The sequence below is a fragment of the Scyliorhinus torazame genome, chromosome 5 (assembly GCF_047496885.1).
Source record: "Scyliorhinus torazame isolate Kashiwa2021f chromosome 5, sScyTor2.1, whole genome shotgun sequence".
Taxonomy (NCBI): Eukaryota; Metazoa; Chordata; class Chondrichthyes; order Carcharhiniformes; family Scyliorhinidae; genus Scyliorhinus; species Scyliorhinus torazame.
Genome location: NC_092711.1, coordinates 214,023,199 through 214,047,478, shown reverse-complemented (window position 1 = coordinate 214,047,478; position 24,280 = coordinate 214,023,199). Strand labels below are relative to the sequence as shown.

Here is a 24,280-nt window from a genome sequence, read left to right as displayed (position 1 = left end):
GATTTGGGTGACCTGCGTGATTAGGTTAATCATGCTGTCTGGGCAAAGTGCTTAGTTGAATTATGGAATATTTGGAGGGAGAGTAATGCGATGAGAAATCTGGAGCTGAGCCAGCAAGGGTTCCCTTGCTGAACAAGAGTCCAAATAAATCCTGTCTCTCTGCATATGCTATACTTGAGTATGTGGCGGAGCAAACTTGCATCTATGTAGCACGTTCCACCATCCTTGGGTGCATTTCATAGCCAATAAAGTTATTGTGAAGTGCAATCGCTTTAATGTAAGGAAATAAGACAGCCAATTGACATTCATCAAAGTCTGACAAGCAGCCATGTTAAATGATCAGATAATCTTTTTTATGATGTCTGTTGAAGGGTAATTGTTAGTTAGGGGCATCAAGAGATCTCTGCTTTTCTTGTAAAAAACATAGTGCTAATGGGATCTTATGCCCACCTGAGATGATAAATGGTCCCTTAGTTAAAGTCTCATCTCAAAGAGGGCACCTCTGCATGTGCATCACTGACGTACAAGATTATTAAAAATGAGTCCATATGCCATTTTGAACTGGCTTCATTTTAATGGCTTAAGTATAATCTATTAAGCCTCTCTGCTCTGAACCTATTCAGTGTTCATTATTATTTAGAATTCTTCTTTTGTTCTACATTGCTCAATATATCAACTCGCATTAAATTTCACCTGGCATCTATCTGCCAAACCTATCTCTGGCCTCCGGATGTCACGTACAGTCCTCCTCACAATTAGAATGCTCCTTATTTCATTTTGTTATTACCCACTGAGCCTAAATTGAGATTATTTTATTTATATATTATTTGGCCCCATTGCTGACACCATTACATTCCAATCCAATTAATTCTATTCAACACTTCTTTTCCTTGTGTGTTTGCCAAACTTGCTACCTGGGCTGGTTTAGCACACTGGGTTAAATCACTGGCTTTTAAAGCAGACCAAGGCAGGCCAGCAGCAGGTTCGATTCCCGTACCAGCCTCCCCGAACAAGCTGTGGCGACTAGGGGCTTTTCACAGTAACTTCATTGAAGCCTACTTGTGACAATAAGCGATTTTCATTCATTTCATTTCACTACCCTTCAGCATTGTGCACCTCTGTGTGATCAATAAGCCTAATTATATGGCACCCATCAAGGAGCCAGAAGCTGAGTGGGTGCGCATGGAAGAGGCCTCCTGCAAGGGGACCTCCCTCCGGGCCGTCGCCACGGCGGCACCCCCATCCCCACCCGAAAAACATTCCAGCAGCCCTGTTCCAGTCCTGGAACCAACTACGGCAACAATTTGGCCTGACCAAAATGTCGGACAAAGCTCCCAACTGCAACAACAGCGCTGACTAACGCCACCTTTAAAAAGTGGGGACAGGACGGAGGGACACGGACGGCAGGATCGCAACAATGGGTGAACTGACAGAGAAATCCCAGCTAGCCAGGGGGAACGAGCCAAGGTACCTGCAACTCAAAAACTTCCTCCGTATCCACAACCGCCACAACATACATTGCTGGAAGAGTTACTGGACGCAAGCATCCTAGATAAAGGGAACTGTAGCGATATGTATGACCGACTGGTAGAAAGGGCCGACACCGTACTGGACGCAACAAGAAAGAAATGGGAGGAAGACCTGGGGATTGAAATAGGGTGGGGATTCTGGAGCGAAACACTGCATAGGGTCAACTCCACCTCCAAGTGCGCAAGGCTCAGCCTGATGCAACTAAAAGTGGTACATAGAGCCCAGGAACTCGTATGAGTAGGTTCTCCCTGCAGGTGGAGGCTAGGTGTGTACAGTGACAAGGAGGCCTGGCCAACCACGCCCACATGTTCTGGTGTTGCCCCAGACTTGTGGGGTACTGGACAGCCTTCTTCGAGGCAATGTCCAAAGTGGTGGGGATGAGGGTGGAGCCATGCCCGAAAGTGGCAGTCTTCGGGGTATGAGATCAGCCAGATCTATTCCTGGGGAGGAGGCAGGGGCCCTTGCCTTTGCCTCCCTGATCGCCCGCCGTAGAATCCTGTTCGGCTGGCGGTCAGCAGCACCACCCAAAGCTGCAGACTGGCTGTCCGACCTCTCGGAATCCCTCCAAATGGAGAAAGTCAAATTCGCCATCCGAGGGTCAGACGACGGCTTTCACAGAACGTGAGAGCCATTCACCCAATTGTTCCAGGACCTGTTTATGGCCAACTATCAAGCAGAAGAATACCTAGGTAGCCAAGAATCAGGGGAAAGTAGCCGAGGCGGGGGAGGGAGGGATAGACTGGGGGGGGGGGGGGGGGTATAGCATCTAAACCTAAGAGAAAAGAAAGGCGAACCACAGGAGAGGGGTGGGTGTAGGGGGCAGAAGGGGGGGGGGGGGGGTAGAGGTGGAAAAAGGAGGAGACCGGGAACAATAGAGGGGAACCAGTGAGATGGGGGGAGGCAAGACAACGACAGCTGGAAGGAGGGCACGGGAAACAATAACAAACTTGGCATCAACGAGCAGAGAACACCGAAAATCTGGGCGAAAGACGGCTGAAGCGGAGGTGATCGCGAGACGACAACGGCAGTGAAAACCACCCGGGAGAAGCAAGTGACAACACCAACACCGATTTATTTGCGCATTGCCCTCTGTAATTGTTTCCCTGGTGCCCAAATGTATTTGGACCCCCCAGTTTCCCCCCCCCCCCCCCCCCCAACAAACAGATGCCTACTTATGTGATATATATATATGTATAATATATGTATTCTATTTTGTGTACAAATTGGTGAATATACTTTGTTCATTATATGGCATCCAATCTAATGCCTTTTGAAAAGGAAAACAGTTATTGCATTTCCTTTATTAGCTTCTCTGTCACCTCTTTAATTTGTCAGTTTTTTACAAATCCACGTTGGCTATCCTTTATTAACCCATACCTTTCCCAGTAAGTATTCATTTTATTCAATATTTAGACCTCCAGAAACTTACTGGATAGCCACTGCCAACATTCAATCTGTGGCCACCTATTTTATCCACATTTCCCTTGTGAACAGAAGTGTGTTTTTAACACTTCAAGCCTCTGCTCAATTTCCATAACCAAAGATATTTGAAACGTTTTGGTCAGAGCCTCTGATTTTTTTTAAAAATCTTCTAGTTTTTTCTGATACAGACCACTAAGGCCCAGTACTTTCCCATTTGAGTTCCACCAGTTTTAGGCACTACCGAGTCATTCATTATCCTATTTAATTTCCCCATCTCGGCCTCATAGCGAATTTAATTTCCCCATCTCTTCCTCATAACTAACAATACTCCCACTACCACATTTTCCTGTAAAACGAAAAAGACAGAAGTTCTCATTTAGTACTCGGCCTTTCCTTCATCTTGCAACACAGTGGTTTGCGCTGTGGCTTCATAGCGCCAGGGTCCCAGGTTCGATTTCTGGCAGGGTCACTATCTGTGCAGAGTCTGCATGTTATCCCATGTCTGCGTGGGTTTCCTCCCACTAGTCCTGAAAGACGTGCTGTTACCGATTTTGGACATTCTGAATTTGCTCTCTGTATACCTGAACAGACGCCGGAATGTGGCGACTCGGGGCTTTTCACAGTAACTTCATTGCAATGTAAGCCCACTTGTGACAATAAAGATTATTATTAACAAAATTGATTTTATTTTCCAACTCCTGTTCTACTCATTAGCTTTACTCTAACTGTTTTGTACTTATATATTTATGACATCACTATATTTCCTGGCATAACTTTCTTCCTCCTCTTACATTTCTATTATTTTTGCATCCCCTCTATAATTTGTGTTGGCTCTAAAAAATTTTGTAAGTTGCTTTTTATTTTCTCTGTTCACCCAAGAAACTCCAACTTATCTGCTTTTCCTCACCAAGCATTTTCCAGCTTTTAATTCACTTCCATTATTTTCAGTTTAATTTCTGTCTCTATAATTGTTTTTTTTTCTGGTGCTGTTAAAGTTACAGAATTCCATCTTTTTTTTCCTAGGGTGCATATAATGCTATTAAAAATGGTGCAGAAAATACTATTGCATTTGGGAAAGGTAAGTGTGGTTACGTTTATTTTAGTGTTTCTTCTTCCAGAGCTTGGGACACTGAAGGGATTTGGAGCAGGTCCACTGTTTTCCTGACTGAGGCTGGCTGACACAGCAGTGGTCAACCCTGGGACCTTCTGGTTCACCTGCAGCTGTTGCTAAACCATCTGCAGCAGGAGGGAAATGTGTTCCTTTAATAAATGCTCATCGGTGGATTCTGTTTGTTAATAGGATCCAAGCTGGTTGGTGAAATCACAGCCAAGACTCACAGCTTTTCATTATAGAGAGAGAGGTTATTGACTTATTCAGTCGCACAACTGCCCTCCCACACAATCCGATGTGCCTATCCCTCATTTATATGCTCTTTTGTGACCAAATGAGCAAGAATTAACTAATTGAATTAACTAATTGAAAGCCTCTTAAAGAGACTGTAACAAAAACACTTCCAAAAATATCCTTCCTTCATGTTCCTTTCGATAAAACAAAAATCAATAAATTAAACACAAATGAGGGTAGGGGTGACAACCCCTGGTTGGGCACTGTAACCAAATCAAAACATCAAAGGAGGCTTATCTGACTAACTAACCCAAAATATTATTTCCATGGGATGATGGTGCACCCCAGCCCCCACGGGGCCCACCAATTACAGAATGCCTAAAGCGTATCGGCCACCTGGCCGCGAAGCTAGTTACAGCAGCGGGGCAGACAGTCAGTCAGGTCGGATGACTCCTCCCTCATGCTGATAGTGAATTAATGCTTCTCACTTGTTTTCTTAACCGTAATGACGTAATTGACAATGACAAACCAGAACAATGTAGTTGACAAGACACTGTTTGCATGTCATGAATCTTTGATTACTGCGAGTTTACATCACGTCATTAGCTATTACGTACTACAATTAAAATAGGAAAGGAAAAGCTCTAAAACAAATTGATTTCTAAAGATGGCACTGCTTTGGAACTAAAACCTTGACCACATAAATACAGACTGATCCAGAACTTGGTAAGGAAATGTATGAAGTACAGTACTTTTTAAACTCTTGAAAGCTGAAAAAGAATGTTTTCTAGCAAAACTAAAATGAACCTGTGTGAAGAGCCAAGGTTGAAAAGAAGTATGGTTTTAAAAACATAAATCAATGTGCAGTGATCATGTGGCATCAGGCTAGGGTTTAAAAACCTGAAGGGTGATGGGGAGACAGAGAGGTGAAGAATACAGCTGCTTTATATTTAAGGAAGGAATGAGTTGAGCAGAAGTCAGTTCTATATGTCTTTTAAAAAAAAATGAGGTTGAAAGGAGGACGAATAGTGTCCAGTTGCATCGTTTGTGCTCGTCAACTACAATGATGCGAAGTACAGAGAAGTGAGTCCATCGTAACAATACACTGAAGTTTTGATGAGGTAACATAGAACATACAGTGCAGAAGGAGGCCATTCGGCCCATTGAGTCTGCACCGACCCATTTAAGCCCTCACGTCCGCCCTATCCCCGTAACCCAATAACCCATCCTAACTTTTTTTTTGTCACTAAGGGCAATTTATCATGGCCAATCCACCTAACCTGCACGTCTTTGGACTGTGGGAGGAAACCGGAGAACACGGAGGAAACCCACGCAGACACGGGGAGAACGTGCAGACTCAGCACAGACAGTGACCCAGCGGGGAATCGAACCTGGGACCCTGGCGCTGTGAAGTGGATACACTTGTGCTGCCCAACAAAAAGTATTGATGAGGATAATGCTGTTTTGTGTAGATGGACTTCCACAATGCATTTGATACAGTGCTGCACAACAGACCTGTGAGGTAATTTGGAGCTCATGGAATAAAGGGGACAGTAGACGGAAGAGAGTGCAAGCGGAGGACCCTGGGACAGGCAGTCAGCAGCACTAAGAGGACAGTGCTAGAGGAGCAAAACAAGCCAGGCAGTCAGCAACACCTACTACAGGGAAGTGTGAATGGAGGACCCTGGGACCAGGCAGTCAGTAGCACTGAGAAGAAAGTGCCAGAGGAAGGCACCAACCAGACAGCCGCACCACAAGGAGAGTGCAAGTGGAAGACCCAACCAGTCAGCACGGCCACCGATGACCTAAGATCACAAGAGAAACAGAAGTTAATTGGTTGATGAGAAACTGCTTTTAAGAAAGATTATCAAGAAACTGAGATTTAGAAAAACACTATTTTTAAAAACAGGACTAGTTAAATTTATTTCCCTATTACTTAAATGTAATTTGAGGCCAGGTAAAATAAAGTTACATAAGTAAACAAAGCTAAAATAACGTAAGTGAAGCACATTGAAACCATGGCAGGACAGTTCGGACATGTGGAATATGTATCTTCTAGTATGTAGGGAGTTGTGGATGCTCATGGTGTCCCAGATGACCACATGTACAGGAAGTGTTACCAGCTGCAGAACCTTGAACTCTCTGGGTTTTGGAGCTCAGGCAGCAGCTGTAGTCACTTTGGCCCATCCACAAGGCTGAGAGGATTATACTGCAGCTTAGGAACCTGGAGGCGGGCGGCACATTGGCTAGTAGCTAGCACTGCTATCTCTCAGCGCTGAGGATCCAGGTTCGATCCTGGCCCCGAGTCGCTGTCCATGTTGAGTTTGCACATTCTCCCCGTGGTCCGCGTGGGTCTCACCCCCACAACCCAAAGATGTGCAGGGTAGATGGATTGACAATGCTAAATTGCCTCCTAATTGGAACAAAAAATGAATTGAATACACTAAATCTTTTTTTTTTTAAAGGAACTTAAGAGGCATAAAGGGAATGCGTGACCGCCAGGCAGTCCAGGAAAACTAGGCAGGTAGTGCAGGAGCCCCCTGGGGTCCGGCTCACCAATCAGTTTTCCGTTTTGGATAGCAGTGGTGTCCCGCAGAAGTGCAATCGAAGCAACGTTTGTGGCACCGCAGATGACTCTGTTGTACAGGAGTGGGGAAAGAAGCAAGGAAGAGCAGTAGTGATAGGGTATTTAGTAGGAGAACAGACAGGCGCTTCTGTGGCTGTAGATGTGACTCCAGGATGTTATGTTGCCTCCCTGATGCCAATGTCACGGTGCAGTTGCAGGACATTCTTCTGGGGGAGGGTGATCAACCAGAGGTCATGGTCCACATTGGTACCAACGTAAGTAGGAGAGGGGAATGAGGTTCTGAAAACAGACTTTAAGGAGCTCAGAGAAGATTGAAAAGCAGGACCCCTAAAGCAGTAATATCAGGATTACTCCGTCCCACGTGCAAGTGAGTATAGAAAGAGGAGAAATCCTGAGATGTTTTACCAATCTATTAAGAGCAAGAGAGTTACTCAGGAAAAGATTTGGCCTAGCACAGATGAACATGAGTTGATTCGTAAGATGTGGGCAGGGTTCTCAATGGGTACTTTGGCTCTGTCTTCACTAAGGAGAGAGATGATTTTTATCCATTCTAGTTAAAGAACAGGAGTGTGAAATATATACAATAAGAGAGTATATAATGGAGGGACTGACATCCTCGAAGGTAGATAGTCACCAAGGGCCAGTTGGATTGTCTCCCAGGCTGTTGAAGGAAGCCAGGGAGGAAATAGCGGATGCTCTACAAAATCATTTTCCAAACCTCACCAGATATAGGTGAGGTACCAGAGGACTGGAGGTCTGCGATTGTTGTACCATTATTTAAAAAGGGTAGGCAGAAAATGTCTGACTTGACTGGTGGGCAAATTATTGGAAACAATTCTGAGACACAGAATAAACAGTTACTTGGAAAGGCACGGATTGATCAGGGATAGTCAGCATAGTTTAATTAAGGGAAGACAGTGTCTTATTTTTTTGAGAAAGTTGCAAGGTGGATTGATGAGGGTAGTACAGGGAATATTGTCTACATGGATTTCAGTAAGGCATTTATTTAACAAGGTCCCACATGGCAGGCTGGTCAGAAAAGAGTGATCTCATGGGACACAAGGGAAGGTGACAGGTTGGATCAAAAATTGGCTTAGTGTCAGAAAACAAAGGGTTGATGAATGTTTTTGCAAATGGAAAATAACTTCCAGTGGTGATCCACAGGACTCCGTATTGAGGCCCTCACTTTGTTATATATATTCATGACTTAGACTTGTGTGGGTGGTATGATTGGGAAATTTGCAGCTAACGCATTGGCTGTGTAGTTCTAGGTGAAGAGGATACCCGTCATCTCCAGAATTATATCAATGTCTTGGTTGAGTGAGCAGAGAAGTGGCAAATGGAATTCAATCCAAAAAAGTGTGAGGTAATGCATTTGGGGAGGGCAATCAAAGCAAGGGAACACTCAGTAAATGGGAAGACATTGAGAGAGGTTGAGCAAATGGAAGACCTTGGAGTGCATGTCCAGAGATCTTTGAAGGTGGCAGAACGGGAGAACAATGTGGTCAAGAAAGCATAGGGAATTTTTCCTTTATTGGACAAGGTATTGAATACGAAAGCATGGATGTAATGATGGAGCTGTATAAAACGCTGGTCAAGCCAAAGCTTGCGTGTACAGTTCTGATGAGCATGTTACAGGAAGAACATAATTGCTCTGGAGAGAATGCAGAGGAGATTAACAAATATATTTAAAATTGCAGCTATGAGGTGAGATTGGATCGGCTAGGGCTGTTTTCCTTAGAAGAGAGGAGGCTAAGGGGTGACCTAATTGAGGTTTAAAATTATGAGGAGCCTAGTGTAGAGAGGAAGGCCTTGTTTCCCCTAGCTGAGGGGTCAATTACCAGAGGGTATAGATTTAAGGTGATTGGTAGAAGGATTAGCGGGGTCACAAGGAAAAGCCTTTTCACCCAGCAGTGATGGGCATCTGGAATTCACTGCCTAAGTTGGTGGTTGAAGCTGAAACGCTCAACTAATGTAAAAGGTACACTAGTAGCTGCACCTGAAGTGCTGTAACCTGCAGGGCTAAGGACCAGGTGCTGGAAAATGGGTTTTAATTAAGCGGTTAATTTCTTTTATTCTCTTTGGCCGGTGCAGACACAATGAGCTGAATCGTATCTTTTCTATGGCAACGTGGACATGAAATGGGCTGAGTAACAAGAGCCATGGTGGACGGTTGTTTTTTGGACAGCAGGAAGGTTTATAGTGGAGTTCCCAGAGCTTGGTGTTAGGACCCTGCAGCTTCCTGATATATATATGAATGACCTAGACTTTGAGTTACAGGGCACGATTTCAAAATTTACGATGCTCTGTAATTTGAAATCAATGTGAACTATGAGGCGGATAGTGTAGAACTTTAATAAGACATTGGTTAGCGGATTGGGCGGACAAATGGCAGATGGAATTTAATGCTGAGAAGTGAAAAGTGATTAATTTTGGTAGGAAGAATGAGGAGTGGCAGCATTAAATAAAGGGTCATAAGAGCAAAGGGATCTGGGTGTAGTGTCGTTCAACCAGTTTGTCTGTTAATTTACATGTATCTCATATTAACCTTGAATGTTCGAGCATAAGATAAATATTGTAATTTATTTAATCATTTGGACCTTGTATCGTAACGTTTATTTTTGTTTGTTCAAAACCTGTGAAATCTTGTGGCTTTATTCACTTAGCAAGTGTCTTGAAAGTTTTTGTTACCTTTCACAAAATGTTCCTGGTCCCTAACCAGATCTTAACAAGAACTTGGCCCACAGAAGATTTAAGGCAAAGATTTCCTCTAAGTTTATAATGGATGGATTTATATGTTCACTATACCTCCGGATTCATCGTGGGCAAATGTGTGCATTGAATTAATGCAATTTGAAAGAAAGATGTGAACGTCAAGCGGAATTGTCAGCAAAAGTCTGAATTGTGAGTGGAAGAGATTGTTCTGCTCCGCAAGCAATAATGTGGGGAGCTAGAGAGAGAGAAGACACAGGATGAAGGCATTGAATGGTAAAGAAACTTTAGAAGAAAATTGCTAGCCAATAACATAGCTTCAATGGATAACCACGTGTTAGTATTGTATTTGGAGGTACATGGGCAAGACCTTGTCAGATATCGAGTGAATGGCAGACACTAGTACCCCCATTTGAAGTGTTGTAACCTGCAGGGCCAAGGGCCAGGTGCTGGAAAATGGGTTTTAATTAACCCAGGAAGGTTCCAGAGGTGTTTAAGATGGACAAGAAGCTCATCAGTCATGTTCGTGCCTGAAGCCAACTGGCTGTCATGGATTTTAAAGTGAAGTATACTTTCAGAGTTAGAACTTTTGAAGCCACAGAACTTAAAACAGATTTAAATGAAATAGTGATTAGCACAAATAGTGTTTCTTAGGGGATGGAAAATGTCCAAGAATCCAAATTGGTCTCTGCAGTCAAAACCAAAGTAGTTCTTCAAGTTCTCTGTACTTAGCGTGTACTAGACCAGGACAGCATTGGCGGAACCTTGCAAACAGCAGCCTGTTGCACAGACAAAAGAAAATGCAATGACCTTCGAAAGTAGAACACAGTAAGCATCAGTAAAGCTCATTCACCCTATCACGCTTGCTTCGGCATCTGGGAATTGAAATTTGGGGAACTAAAAAATTAAGTTGATGAAGAGCAACTGGAAGGACTTGTGAAGATAAATAGAAGAGGATATCGTTGTGAAATTGGAAGTGATTCCAACAACCAAGCGCAAATTGGAAATAGATGAAAGACAACTGGAAGGACATGCGGGGTGCGGAAAGAAGCAACTGCCAAGGGAAATGGTTAGGATGCTTGCACTGCCAGTGTAAATTAGTTGCAGCATTAGTGCATACAACTATGAAAAATTTGTAAGTGTGCCATGAATAAATGATTTTTAAAAGTGATTCACTTATAAATTGCAGATTCCATCATGGAACTAGCACTTTGTCGCCCATTATTAATTTCACAGAAGTACCTATGTTTTGCACCAGATTCCATTTTCAAAATTTACAAGTGAATGATGTTTTTTGTCATTTTGCAAGTACAGAGTCACTAATGCAGTGCAGTTGCCAGGATTTCAGAACTTTGCTGGGCCACGGTACATGCGAGATTCATTCCAAACTTGACATTCTAAAACCAAGCAGAGGTTGCAAGCATGCAACAAATTTCTGAGCCATAACATTAGGTCTTGTGCTAATCTCCATAATGGAGAAAATTTTTCATATTTTTCTCTTTCAAGGTGCCTATGTCTTTCTCAAGGATCCACCGGAAGGATTCTTACCCAGAGTGGGCGTGATCACAGTATCTGGATTGGCTGGATTAATTCTGGCAGCACGAGGTAGGTAGTAACCATGAAACAATCGTTGCTTTAGAACACAGGATAAATTCTTTGGATACACACACACATATATATATTAGTTCGCATTACTTCAGATTTCTTTCCTTTAATTGTGGCTGTCAATCTATTTTCATAGAATCAGCAAAATGAAGGGGGTCATTTTATCTGGCTTATTGTATGATCAGTATAGCTAGACCCATTTCCATTTATAAAACCCCTATCACAACTTCAGCTTCCCAAAGTGCATTGCAGCGAACAAACATTTGAAGGATAGTCACAGTTGTAATGTTGGAGAGACAACAGCCCGTTGGTCTGAAGCAAGGATGCCTCAAACAGCAATGTATTAAATGATCAGGTTATCTGCTTCATTGGTACTGATGAAGCATGAATATTGGCAAAGACACGAGGGAGACTCTGTTCTTCCACTCATGCCATGGGATCAGTTTGTGTTAACCGATGGACAGATGGGGCTAGGTTTAAAGTTGACACATCTGAAAATGCAGCACTCCCGCCATAGTGCACTGGATCTTCGGCCTAGATTATATGCTGACATTTCTGAATTGGGGCTTGGAGCCATAGCAATGTTATTATACTGATAATTGTTGGTTTAAACCCAGTTCCATCTGACTCGAGCAAGAAGTACAAATTGAATCCACGTCAATTTTTCAATGGTCTATGATGCATTAAATCCATTGAAGTATGATACCCAGTCAAATCTTAACGTTAGTTTGCTCTTCATATTCGACCAGAAAAATTGGAGCAGAGGCAGCACCAGGAAAGGAATCTGGCTGCTTCATGGTTAGACTTGCTGCAAGGTTAGGATACCAGTTAGTAAGGGATGTTGCTGCTAACTTTAGCCTTAGTTTAATTGCTCTTGTTCTATCACCTTTGCTCTTGAGTCGCCAGGTATCTTTCTGATACCGCCAAGTCCGAGTAATGATCAATAATCTAACACACCACTTAGTAAGAGTTAAATCAACGCACACTTATTATATACAGTAATCAATGCTTATGCATAAATTCTACTTCAAAGCTACTTCCTACAACTAACAGGCCAATACTTAATTTTGGAAATGGCCCACCAGGTCAGGGAAACGAATGGCCTTTCGTTTGGGTTCTGAGCCTGCGGGATTCGAAGCTGGTACAGATCGATGGCTAGGAGTGCCTATCTCGTAGCGAGCGTTGAAGTAAGACTTACGATTTGAGCTGTTGTAGAAGGCTAGCAGAAGGGTGGCAGGAGGAAGAAGGGTGCAGAAGGGGTAGCAGAAGGGTCGATTTGAACTTGGACTCTATTCTTATAGTCCCCAGGGGCTTCCCGCCTTTCGGGGTGGACCCTGTACCTGGTTCCAAGTGATTGGACTTTGTCCCAATCACTTGGTTCGATATTCTCCAATGCTGGAGCGATTACTTGATCGATGAGCGGCCTTGGGGTGATCGTTCACCTCCCTTTGTGTAGGCTCCTGTTGGCGCCGAAGAGTCTGGGTTGGCTTTGTCTAAATTGTTGCACATTGTTCCCGGGGATTGCTCATTAGTATTCAGATGGCTGGTGTTTTGTTGAGCTGATGACTGCAGGTATCGATCTTGTCTGGCCTTCCCAGATGTGAATACACAATTTACCTGCAGCTGCTTGTTTTAGTCCTGTTGGCTGATTTTCCCATCAGCCTTTTCCGTTCGCCATTTTAAATCGGGGTTAGCCATTCTAAATCGGGAGTTAACCATTTTAACTGGCTACAGGGATAAATTAACTGTTCAGAACTCTTCACGCACTGAAAATCATTTTACTTAAATGTTCTCATTTCGACAATGGCTTCTGGCTTCAAAGGCAGGAATTATCAAGAGCTCAACTCAACACCATTTACGTGCCCCGATTAGTATAAAAGGACTGGTTAGCAGCAACATTGTTGGAACTCTATAACAGATAGGCTACCTGTTTTCGATGTTGTGCAGCTCAATGACATCAGGAAGTTTGTATTAAGAAAAAGAAAACACCGTATTACTTAAGAAGGAAGAACATAGAGACCCGAATTGATATGAAAACAGCTGAAGAGAAGAACAAAGAAAGTTGAGAAGTGTTTTTAACTGAACAGCTGACTGAGGAAAAATGGCATGGAATGAGACACTGGGAACTGGGAACAATTCAACAAAATCCTTGAGAAAGTGGAATGAGAATAATCGAGAGACTTGGAAGGCTTACATCGGATGAGAAGGACCTAGCTTCCATGATACCATGATAACCAAGAAAAGAGTTAGTGTTTGAAGTTGACATACCCCCACTACCCCACCATTTCCTCAACCACTAAATAAATGCGATTCCTCAGAGTATGATCATTATTTTAAGTTGATTCAGTTTGCAGCATGGCTTCAAAAATCTTACGTCACCTTTTTTGTGATGTTATTTGCACTAACTGATTTGACTTTGTGTAGGTCCACAGTTTAAGAAGGTGGCGTATCCTGTGGGACTTGCAAGTGTAGGGATGGCCATTTGTTACCCTCAAGAAGCTCTTTCAGTAGCAAAGGTAATATTTTGTACCATTTTTATTAGTGTTATGTTTTTCCTATATGTAAATGACTATTATGCAGTGCTTAAAACAGTGATGAGGTTTGGGAAAGGGAACTTTACTTACGAAGTGGCTGGGCATACTCGACAAATTGAATGAACCTCGGGTTTTGGTGTAATGATTCTAAGAAAGATTATTGAAACCTGCATGGACTCGAGATGTTTTCTTTTATGAGATGAACAATGAATTAATCTGCTGCTCAGATGGAGATAATGTTGTAAAAATTAGGGGTGAAATCATTTAGATGGGGTTAGAATTATTTTTCCATTTTGGATTTACAGACCAAAGTGACAACTTTTGTTGAACCAAAATACTTTGATCAGTCGGCATTGAAAGCATTTCTTAGTGGTCAAACAACAAGGATTTACGTGGATATATCGTGTTTAATGTAGTAAAATGTCCCAAGGTGCTTAATGAGCGATATTAATAAAAAGCTTCTATTAACACAAGCACAGAAGGACAAATCAGAAAGATGCCCAACAGCTTGAACAAGAGACCCAACAGCTTGAACAAGAGACAGCTTTATAGGAGTGTCTTAAAGAATGACAGAGAGGAGAGAGGTAGAGAGGTTAAGGGGGTGAATTTCAGAGCTTAGGACCAAGGCAGCTGAAAAAGTGGCCAGTAAAAGTGGAGCAATTAAAATTGGGGATGCAGAAGAGGCCAGAATTTGAGAAGCACAGCAATCTGAGGGTTGTAAGGCTGTTTACTGCAATTATGAAATGGACAACCGAGTTGTGGATAAGCACAAGTTTTTATAGGCCTAGAATGGCAGCTGCTGTTGAAACTGGGAACATTTTTATTTCCTGTATCCTGGATAAGTGGGAGTTTCATGACATTTTATTTCATCAGCACTTTTATTTGGCATGTAATTGGTAATTTTAAAATTCCAAATGATACATTCCCTTTGGATTTTGATAATTCTGAGAAAACGTGGCAGTGTGCATTAATTTACCAAACATGCATGACATGATCAGAAAAAAGTATGTGCTGGCATACACCTTTAAGCAGTGGGTGCTATCTTTTTCCTTCAGTTTTCTGGCCAGAAGATGTATGCTGTCGGCCAAGGCAGTTATATGGTTGCTCGAGCTTTCTGGAAAAGAAGCGCTGCAAGGAGAGAGAGAGACCTGGAGGTAATTAAGTTTCTGTGGAAAACCTTTCATTGAACCAGGAACCTTACATAGCATTAAAATTGGATGAAATGTATAAGTTCTTTAGTTCATATAAATAAAACACTGTTTTTAGAACTTATATATATAGCTTGCAACTACTTACATTTTCTGCATTTACAGCTTATACTCTATACGATCAATTATTTTACATTTTTAAACAGGCAAACATCAATATGATTATAGTCCATTTTAGTCTTCTCATATGTTATAGTCGTGATAATGCTCCAGCAATCACATTTGCTCCTCATGTCATATGGAGAATTAGTAAATTAAACAGTTCTAATAATAAGCTCTATCTGAATAGTCTTCCATTTTGTGTTTTAAATTTGTCAAAGAATTTTAAGGGATTATGGTCTTTATATACAATTGTGTCAGATAAATTGTTACTAAATATTTGTAAAAATGTTGTAACATCAATACCAAACTCAAGGTCTCCTTTTTGATGAATGTTACGTTTTCGAGAAAAATACCCGATTGGTGTTTCAATTCCTTTGTCATCTTCCTTCAGCAGTACAGCACCAACACCCACATCGCTCACATCAATTGCCACCTTAAATGGCTTGGCATAATTAGGTGTCATCGACACTGGTGCACTGGTTAACACAGCCTTCAGATTATCGAATGCCTCCTGATATTCTGCCGTCTACTGAAACTTTGTGTTTTTTTAGAAGCTCAGACAGTGGAGCAACCATGCTGAAATGTGGCACAAATTTCCAATAGAAACCACCCATGTCCAGAAATCTCAGAACTTCTCTCCTAGTCGATATTATTGCAAATTCTCCAATAGCTTTTATTTTTACGTTCCGTGGAGCCATCTCCCCCTGTCCAGTGGCATGGCCTAAGGAGGTGACTTGAACTTTTTCAAATTCACTGTTCGCCAAATTTACACCAACGCAGCTTCCTTTAATCGTCTGAATAGATGTTTTGAAATGTTCCAAATATCCCTTCCATGTTTCACTGAACACCACCAAATCGTCATTGAAGACTGCACTTTGTTGGTTAATCTTTGGAATGTTGCTGGTTCATTCTTCATTCCAAATGGGCATGACCGTAAATTTATACAGACCATTTGGCGTCATCAAAGCTGAAACTTCCTTCACTCTATCTGATGAAGGTATTTTCTAATATCCAGTGTGGGTGGCACGGTAGCACAGTGGTTAGCACTGTTGCTTCACAGCTCCAGGATCCCAAGTTCGATTCCCAGCTTGGGTCGCTGGGTGGAGTTTGCATGTTCTCCCTGTGTCTGCTTGGGTTTCCTTCGGGTGCTCCGGTTTCCTCCCACAAGTCCCGAAAGACATGCTGAAAGACATTCTGAATTCTCTCTGTGTACCCGAACAGGCGCTGAACTGTGGCGACTAGGGGCTTTTCACAGTAACTTCATTGCGGTGTTAATGTTAAGATTATTGTGACAATAAAGGTTATTATTATTAGAAAGTTTGGTAATAAAATATGCTTGTCCCACCTTTTCAACACAGTCTTTCAAAGGAGTAGGGTTCTTCAAAGGAGGAGTAGGGTTCGAATCTAACTTTATAACTGCGTTAACCATTCAATAGTCCTCACACAATTGTTGTGTTTCATCCGGTTTGTGGTACCATGACAATCGGTGAGCTCCAGTCGCTGCAACTCACTTCAGTGATATCCTCCTTAAGCATGTTGTCGATCTCCTTTTGAACCTGTGCTACCTTTAGTGGATTGAGCCTGTATGGATGTTGTTTAATGGGAATAACATCTTCTATATCAACATCATGCAGAATTATTTTCATATTTCCCAATTTATTCCCACATAAGTGACAGTAATAACTCTTTCAAGTCATTTTCCTCCAAGAGGTAACTCAATAATTTATCCTCATTCAATATAATTTGAGGAATGTCAAATTCAGAATCGTCTGTATTTATCTACAACAACTCCTTCCTCCTTTTTTCCTTCTCTATCAAAATACCTTTTTAGCAGATTAACTTTTTAAAAATTAATTTGGAGTACTGATTATTTTTTTTCCAATTAAGGGGCAATTTAGTGTGGCCAACCCACCTAATCTGAACACTGTTGGGTTGTGGGGGTGAAACCCACGCAGACACAGGGAGAATGTCCGCACTAACAAAAGTACAAATTTTTGATTTATCTGCCTCTTTTTTTCATCGCAGGTTGTGATAATTTTAAATGTTTCTTTGCCAACTCACCAACCCTAGTTAATATCTCCCTAAAGTTTGACACAGTCCAACAACGTAGTCTCCGACCACTGACTCACTAATATCTCTGATCAATTTAAGTGGTCATCTCACCTCATGACCAAAAATCAATTCAAATGGACGGAATTTAGTTGACTCATTAGGTGCATCCCTAATTGTAAACAGTACAAATGGAATTCCTTTATCCCAATCCTCTGAATAATCCGGACTATAGGCCCTCAACAAGGTCTTTAGAGTTTGATGCCGTCTTTCTAATGCCCCTTGTGATTCCGGAGAATGCGCCAATGAGTTAAATTGCTTTATTCCAAAGCTATCCGTAACTTCCTTGAATAATTTTGACATAAAGTTGGATTCCTGATCTGTTTTAATTTATTTTAGTAGTTCATATCTTGTAAAGAATTTGGACCCTCTTGGATGTAATGGTTCTTAATGGAATTGCCTCCGTAAACCTAGTAGACACATCCATTATGATCAACCGATACTGATTCCCACTATTGGTTTTAGGCAGGGGTCCCAAGCAATCAATTAGGACCCTAGTTAAAGGACTTTCAAATGTTGGAATACGCATTTAAAGGTGCTGGTTTGATTCCCGCCTGAAGTTTCCCTATTATTTTTTTTAAAAAATAATTTTTATTAAAGGTTTTCATAAAATATCAATAACAAAATGAGAAAGAAAAAAGAACCCAACAGGGTTAAGTACAAAATACAATCTAAAAAAAAAAGCAACCCCCCAAACCCCTCCCCCCCCGTACATAAATAATAAATTAATATTAACACCCCGACTTAACACAACAGGTGTATACACCCCCTCAGACCCTCCAGTGTAAATAACATAAACAAAAATAAAGTAAACCCCCCCCACCGAGCTGCTGCTGCCATTGACCAATGTCTATCGTTCTGCCAGAAAGTCTAAGAACGGTTGCCACCGCCTAAAGAACCCTTGTACCGACCCTCTCAAGACGAATTTCACCCTCTCCAATTTAATGAACCCTGCCTCTCGTTGATCCAGGATTCCATGCTTGGGGGCCTCGCATCTTTCCACTGAAGGAGAATCCTTCGCCGGGCTACCAGGGACGCAAAGGCCAGAATTCCGGCCTCTTTCGCCTCCTGCACTCCCGGCTCCTCTGCCACCCCAAATATTGCGAGCCCCCAGTCCGGTTTGACCCTGGATCCTACCACCTTTGACACCGTCCTCGCTACCTGAAGTTTCCCTATTACCTGACGTGTGACATGTAAGTCAAAAGTCAACTACATCCTTATGCAGTCCAGCCCAATAAAAATAGTTTTGTATTTTTGCTTGAGTTTTCCTTACTCATAAAGAACCTCCTTTTGGAACCTCATGCACTACCAGTAAAACCAGGAATTTCTATAACCCACAGGTAATACCACTTGATGAACTTCTGCCCATTCCTCATTTGCTTGGATATGTAACGGTCTCCATTTTCTCATGAATACATTATTTCTAATGTGATAATACTCGGGTATACACTCATTCCATTTCCATATATGCTTTCTGATACAACTGCTTTATCTCTGAATCTTTCAGTTGGATCAGTTTTAACTCTTTGCTCTTCCACATGAGTTCTCACTATTGCGAGAAGCGAATCTTTAAATTCCTCCAAAATAATTATATCCCTAAGAGCATATTATTGGTCTATTTTCAATTCTCTTATCCACCTATCAAAATTATTTTGTTTAATTCTTTCGTATTTTATATGTGCCCAACCTGGTTCTTTTCATGGATTTCTAAACTTATGTCTGTAGGCTTCTGGCACTAGTTCATATGCACTTAATATGGTTTTCTCACCTCATCATAATCAATAAATACATCCTCTGATAGTGATGCAAACACTTCACTTGCAATACCAACTTTGTTTGAATCAACAGTACCCACATGGTCTTTGGCAGCTTCCACATCTTTCTCATCAAATCTTGACAATGCTTGAATATATTTAAACAGATCCCCACTAAGCATTTGACCGTCCTCATCTTCTGCTTTTAACTCCAACCTTTTAAGGTGATGTTTTCCTGCAGTGCTAGTTTCCAAAGTTCAAATTCTCTCTCTCTCTCCTCATCCCTTTCTTCCTTTGCCAACCTTTCAATTTAACATAGATTAACATGAATTTACAGTGCAGAAGGAGGCCATTCGGCCCATCGAGACTGCACCGGCTCTTGGAAAGAACACCCTACCCAAGGTCAACACCTCCACCCGATCCCCATAACCCAGTAACCCCACCCAACACTAAGGACAATTTTGGACACTAAGGGCAATTTTATCTTGGCCAATCCACCTGACCTGCACATCTTTGGACTGTGGGAGGAAACCGGAGCACCCGGAGGAAACCCACGCACACACTGGGAGGATGTGCAGACTCCACACAGACAGTGACCCAAGCCAGAATAGAACCTGGGACGCTGGAGCTGTGAAGCAATTGTGCTATCCACAATGCTACCGTGCTGCCTTATTTCTACCTTAATTTCTACCTTAATCCTTCCAATTGCCTTTTGAAAAGCCCTCTATTTTTCCTTGTCTGCCCACTCTTTTCCCTTCTCTCTCCCATTTCTAATGTCTCCTTTTCCTTTGCTCCTGCCAATCTCCTTTTCTTTTCCTTGTGTCGTTGCCAATCTCTCTCTTCTTTCATTTCCAATTCTTCAGTTCTCTTTATTTCGCTTTATCTTTTTCCTGAATGTCTAATTGTTTCATTTATAATTAAATTCTAATGATTCAGGCGTCTCTCTGGCAAATTTAAATATTAGCTTTATGGCTTGTATTATCTTTACCTTCCTCACCCCTTTTAGAGAAGGTTAACTGTAACTTCTCTGTCGAACCCAAAAGTTTTGATTTGTAAACCATCCCGCGTAATCGCTTCCATACCCAGGAAGATTGTTGCAACTGAAAGACCCATCTTCAGTCACTTGCTATGTAAATTTCAAAACCTGAAAGAATGCAATCGTTCCACACACACACTCACCGTGTTTAAGTTCAATAACACCAAGTCAAACAAGGAAGAATACTTAAAAGCCTGATCACGGAAGGCTCCCCCAATTTTATTATGATCCCAGAGCAGACCCCCAAGAATGGCTTTGGTACTGAACTGAAACCCCAATATTTTAGTTTATTTTAAGACTGTGTGGAAAGAATGGTTCGCTCCAGGATTGATTGCATGAAAAAAATAGGGCTTTGGTATTTCCAGAGCAAAGCAATTATAAATATAATATTAAACTTTTAACTTCACACCCGAAAAAGAACAGCTTGCAGATTACCCCTTAACACTTGATGCACGATCAATGACCACAAAAGCGAGGTTGTAGTCCAACTGAAGGCTTTAATAAGTTAGATGTTTCCCCCAGTAGCTCAGGTACAGAAAGAAGGCTGTTGGGGCAGCACGGGCTCTTATACCCCACCTTGCAGGGCGGAGCTACCATACAGCTTGACCAATAGGAAACATACAATATCTACAATGGTGTTCCAGCATTAACAGGTACCGTAATACCTCTACACAGACTACCACATTCACCCCCTGTTTAAAAAAAAAGAGTCCGGCGGGGCTGGGGGCTTGATGTTACAAAATGGTAACGTGGTAGAAATTATAGTTATGGAGATACAGTACTACATCCGTACAGCGTTTTTGCCTTATTGTCGTAACTATTTACAGATTCACAATTAACTATATACACTTTATAATGAAGCAATCAGTCGATCGGGGGCCCTGGTCGTCCTCTGTGATCGTCGAAGCTCCGGTGGTGACGCCGGTGGAGGCTAGGGCGTCTGTGACTCCGGGAGCGGGGCCTCGATCTCTGTGGCAGCTTCAACACCCCTTGTCGGAGCTGGTGGGGAAAACGGTTGACCTGGGAAGGGAGCGTCTGCAGGGTGCGCCGGTGAGTGGGGGGGCCTAGACTGGGCCGGCGGAAGGACTGACCCTCCTGGGAAGGGGGCGGCTGTAAGGTGCACCAGTGGGAGGGAGGGTGGGACTGGTGGCTGGGGTGTGTGTGAGGATCCGGCGGTCGCCAGGTCTCGTAGGGAGACCGTATGTTGCCGGCCGTCGGGGTACGCCACGTAGGCGTACTGGGGGTTAGCATGGAGAAGATGGACCCTCTTGACCAACGGGTCCGACTTGTGCGCCCGCACGTGTTTTTGGAGCAGGATGGGTCCGGGAGCTGCCAGCCAGGTTGGGAGCGAGGTCCCAGAAGAGGATTTCCTGGGGAAGATTAGGAGACGTTAGTGAGGTGTTTGGTTGGTCGTGGTACAAAGCAGTGACCGGATGGAGTGGAGGGCATCCGGGAGGACTTCCTGCCAGCGGGAGACTGGGAGATTCCTGGACCGTAGGGCCAGTAGGACGGTCTTCCAGACCGTTCCGTTCTCCCTCTCTACCTGTCCGTTACCCCGGGGGTTGTAACTGGTCGTCCTGCTCGAGGCAATGCCCTTACTGAACAGGAATTGACGCAGTTCATCGCTCATAAAGGAGGACCCTCTATCACTGTGTATGTAAGCGGGGAACCCGAACAGCGTAAAGATGCTATGGAGGGCCTTGATGACGGTGGTTGCGGTCATGTCGGGGCAGGGGATGGCGAATGGGAACCGGGAGTACTCGTCAATCACGTTCAGGAAGTACGTGTTGCGGTCGGTGGAGGGGAGGGAGCCTTTGAAGTCCATGCTGAGGCGTTCAAAGGGACGGGAAACCTTTATCAGGTGCTCTTTCTCTGGTCTGTAGAAGTGCGGTTTGCACTCCGCGCAGATCTGGCAATTCCTGGTGGCTGTCCTGACCTCGATGGAGTAGGGCAGGTTGCGGGTTTTAATGAAATGGAAGAATCGAGTGACCCCCGGGTGTCCGAGGTCCTCGTGGAGGGCTCGGAGGCGGTCCACTTGTGCGTTGGCACATGTGCTGCGGGACAGAGCATCAGGAGGCTCGTTTAGCATCCCGGGACGATACAAGATCTCGTAGTTATAGGTGGAGAGTTCGATCATCCACCGCAAGATCTTATTGTTTTTTATCTTGCCCCGCTGTGCATTATCGAACATGAAAGCAACCGACCGTTGGTCAGTGAGGAGAGTGAATCTCCTGCAGGCCAGGTAATGCCTCCAATGTCGCACAGCTTCTACAATGGCCTGGGCCTCCTTTTCGAATGAGGAGTGGCGGATTTCGGAAGCTTGGAGGGTACGTGAGAAGAAGGCCACGGGTCTGCCCGCTTGATCGAGGGTGGCCACCAGAGCTACGTCAGACACGTCGCTCTCGACCTGGAAGGGGAGGGACTCGTCGATGGCGTGCATCGTGGCCTTTGCAATGTCTGCTTTGATGCGGCTGAAGGCCTGGTGGGCCTCTATTGACAGGGGAAAAATTGTGGATTGGATCGGGGGATGGGCCTTGTCCGCATAGTTGGGGACCCACTGGGCATAGTAAAACCCTAGGCAGCGCTTCAGGGTCTTGGAGCAGTGAGGGAGGGGGAACTCCATAAGGGGGCGCATGCGTTCAGGGTCCACGCCTATAACTCCATTTCGCACTACGTAGCCGAGGATGGCTAGGCGGTCGGTGCTAAACACTCATTTATCATTGTTATACGCAAGGTTAAGGATCTTTGCGGTCTGGAGGAATTTTCGGAGGTTGGTGTCGTGGACCTGCTGGTCGTGGCCGCAGATAGTGACATTATCGAGATACGGGAATGTTGCCCGTAAACCATACCAGTCAACCATTCGGTTCATCTCGCGCTGGAAGACCGAAACCCCGTTAGTGACACCGAAGGGAACCCTTAAGAAGTGATAGAGCCGCCCATCTGCCTCGAAGGCAGTGTACTTGCGGCCACTAGTGCGGATGGGGAGCTGGTGGTAGGTGGACTTAAGATCCCCCGTGCAGAAGACCTTGTAATGCGCGATCCTGTTTACCAGGTCGGATATGCGGGGGGAGAGGGTATGCGTCCAGCTGCGTAAACCTGTTGATGGTCTGACTGTAGTCGATGACCATCCTATGCTTCTCCCCGGTCTTTACCACCACTACTTGAGCTCTCCAGGGACTGTTGCTCGCTTCAATGACTCCTTCCCCCAGTAGCCTTTGGACCTCTGCAGACAGTGAGAGGGGTATCGGGCCGCCGAATTTGAAAGTTAGACTTTGGAGATTGCACTGAAAGTCCAACCTTGGGAATGTGGCCGCGCAGAGGTGGGGAAGGACGTAGAGCCGGTAATTTTTAAACTCCCTTCCCTGGACCGTGAGATTTGCTACACAAAACCCCTTTATCTCTACTGAGTGGGAACCGGCGGCCAGGGAGATTTTTTGATTAACGGGGTGGACGGGGAGAGAACAGCGCCTTACCGTGTCGGGGTGTATGAAGCTCTCCGTGCTCCCAGAGTCGATTTAAGCAGGACGTCTCGTGCCCGTTAATTAGCATTGTTGTTGTAGCAGTTGAGAGTGTTCGAGGCCGGGACAGGTCCAGGGTCACCGAGGCTAATCGCGGCAGCAGTTGAGTATTTTCTTTGGGCGGTGTGTGGTCAGCCGAGCTGGGGTCCTGGAGGTCCATCCAAGATGGCGGCGCCCATTGGTCGCACATGGCTGGGGGTGCACAAAATGGCGGCGCCCATCCATCGCACGTGGCGTCCGCAGGACAAGATGGCGGAGCCCACGGTCCGCACGTGGCCCTGGAGGAGGAAGATGGTGGCGCCCACTGGCCGCACGAGGACCGTGGAGAGGGTTGTGGTGGCGGTCCGCATTCGCCACCGTAGACCTTAGCGACCGCACGGGCCTGGCATACCTTTTTACCGCATCCCTTGCAGGTGGATGCGTGGGCCGGACAGCGCTGCCGGGGGTGCTTGGCCTGCCCGCATAAGTAGCAGCGGGGCACCCCGGGATTGCCAGGCTGACTTGCAGCACAAGCTTGTGGGGGGATGGGAGATGTGTCGGGGTCGGCTGTGGATCGGTTCCATGCTGCCCAGGGGGCTGCCGCGCGGTCGGGGACGTAAGCGCGGGCGTTTCGGGAGGCCACATCCAGGGAGCCTGCAAGGGCCCGTGCCTCCTTGAGGCCTAGGGTGTCTTTCTCCAGCAATCGCAGGCGGTTTTGAGGACCGCACGCGTCCTGCCACGAAAGCGTCCTGGACCACAAGTTCTGTGTGGTCGCTCGCCGAAACTTGCGGGCACTGCAGTTTCTCCCCAACACAAGGAGTGCACGGTAGAATTCTTCC

The 24,280-nt window shown here is 44.3% G+C and overlaps 1 protein-coding gene across 4 annotated transcripts in view; it reads left to right on the top strand.

Moving 5' to 3' along the window:
* Positions 1-24,280, top strand: part of LOC140420936 (MICOS complex subunit MIC27-like) — a 94,209-nt gene that overhangs the window by 51,846 nt on the left and 18,083 nt on the right. For all 4 annotated transcript variants that reach the window (XM_072505106.1, XM_072505104.1, XM_072505107.1 and 1 more), the window contains 4 exons: positions 3,976-4,030; positions 11,103-11,201; positions 13,626-13,717; positions 14,791-14,889. In XM_072505106.1, coding sequence (XP_072361207.1) covers positions 3,976-4,030; positions 11,103-11,201; positions 13,626-13,717; positions 14,791-14,889 — 345 coding nt within the window. The remainder of the gene's footprint in view (positions 1-3,975; positions 4,031-11,102; positions 11,202-13,625; positions 13,718-14,790; positions 14,890-24,280) is intronic.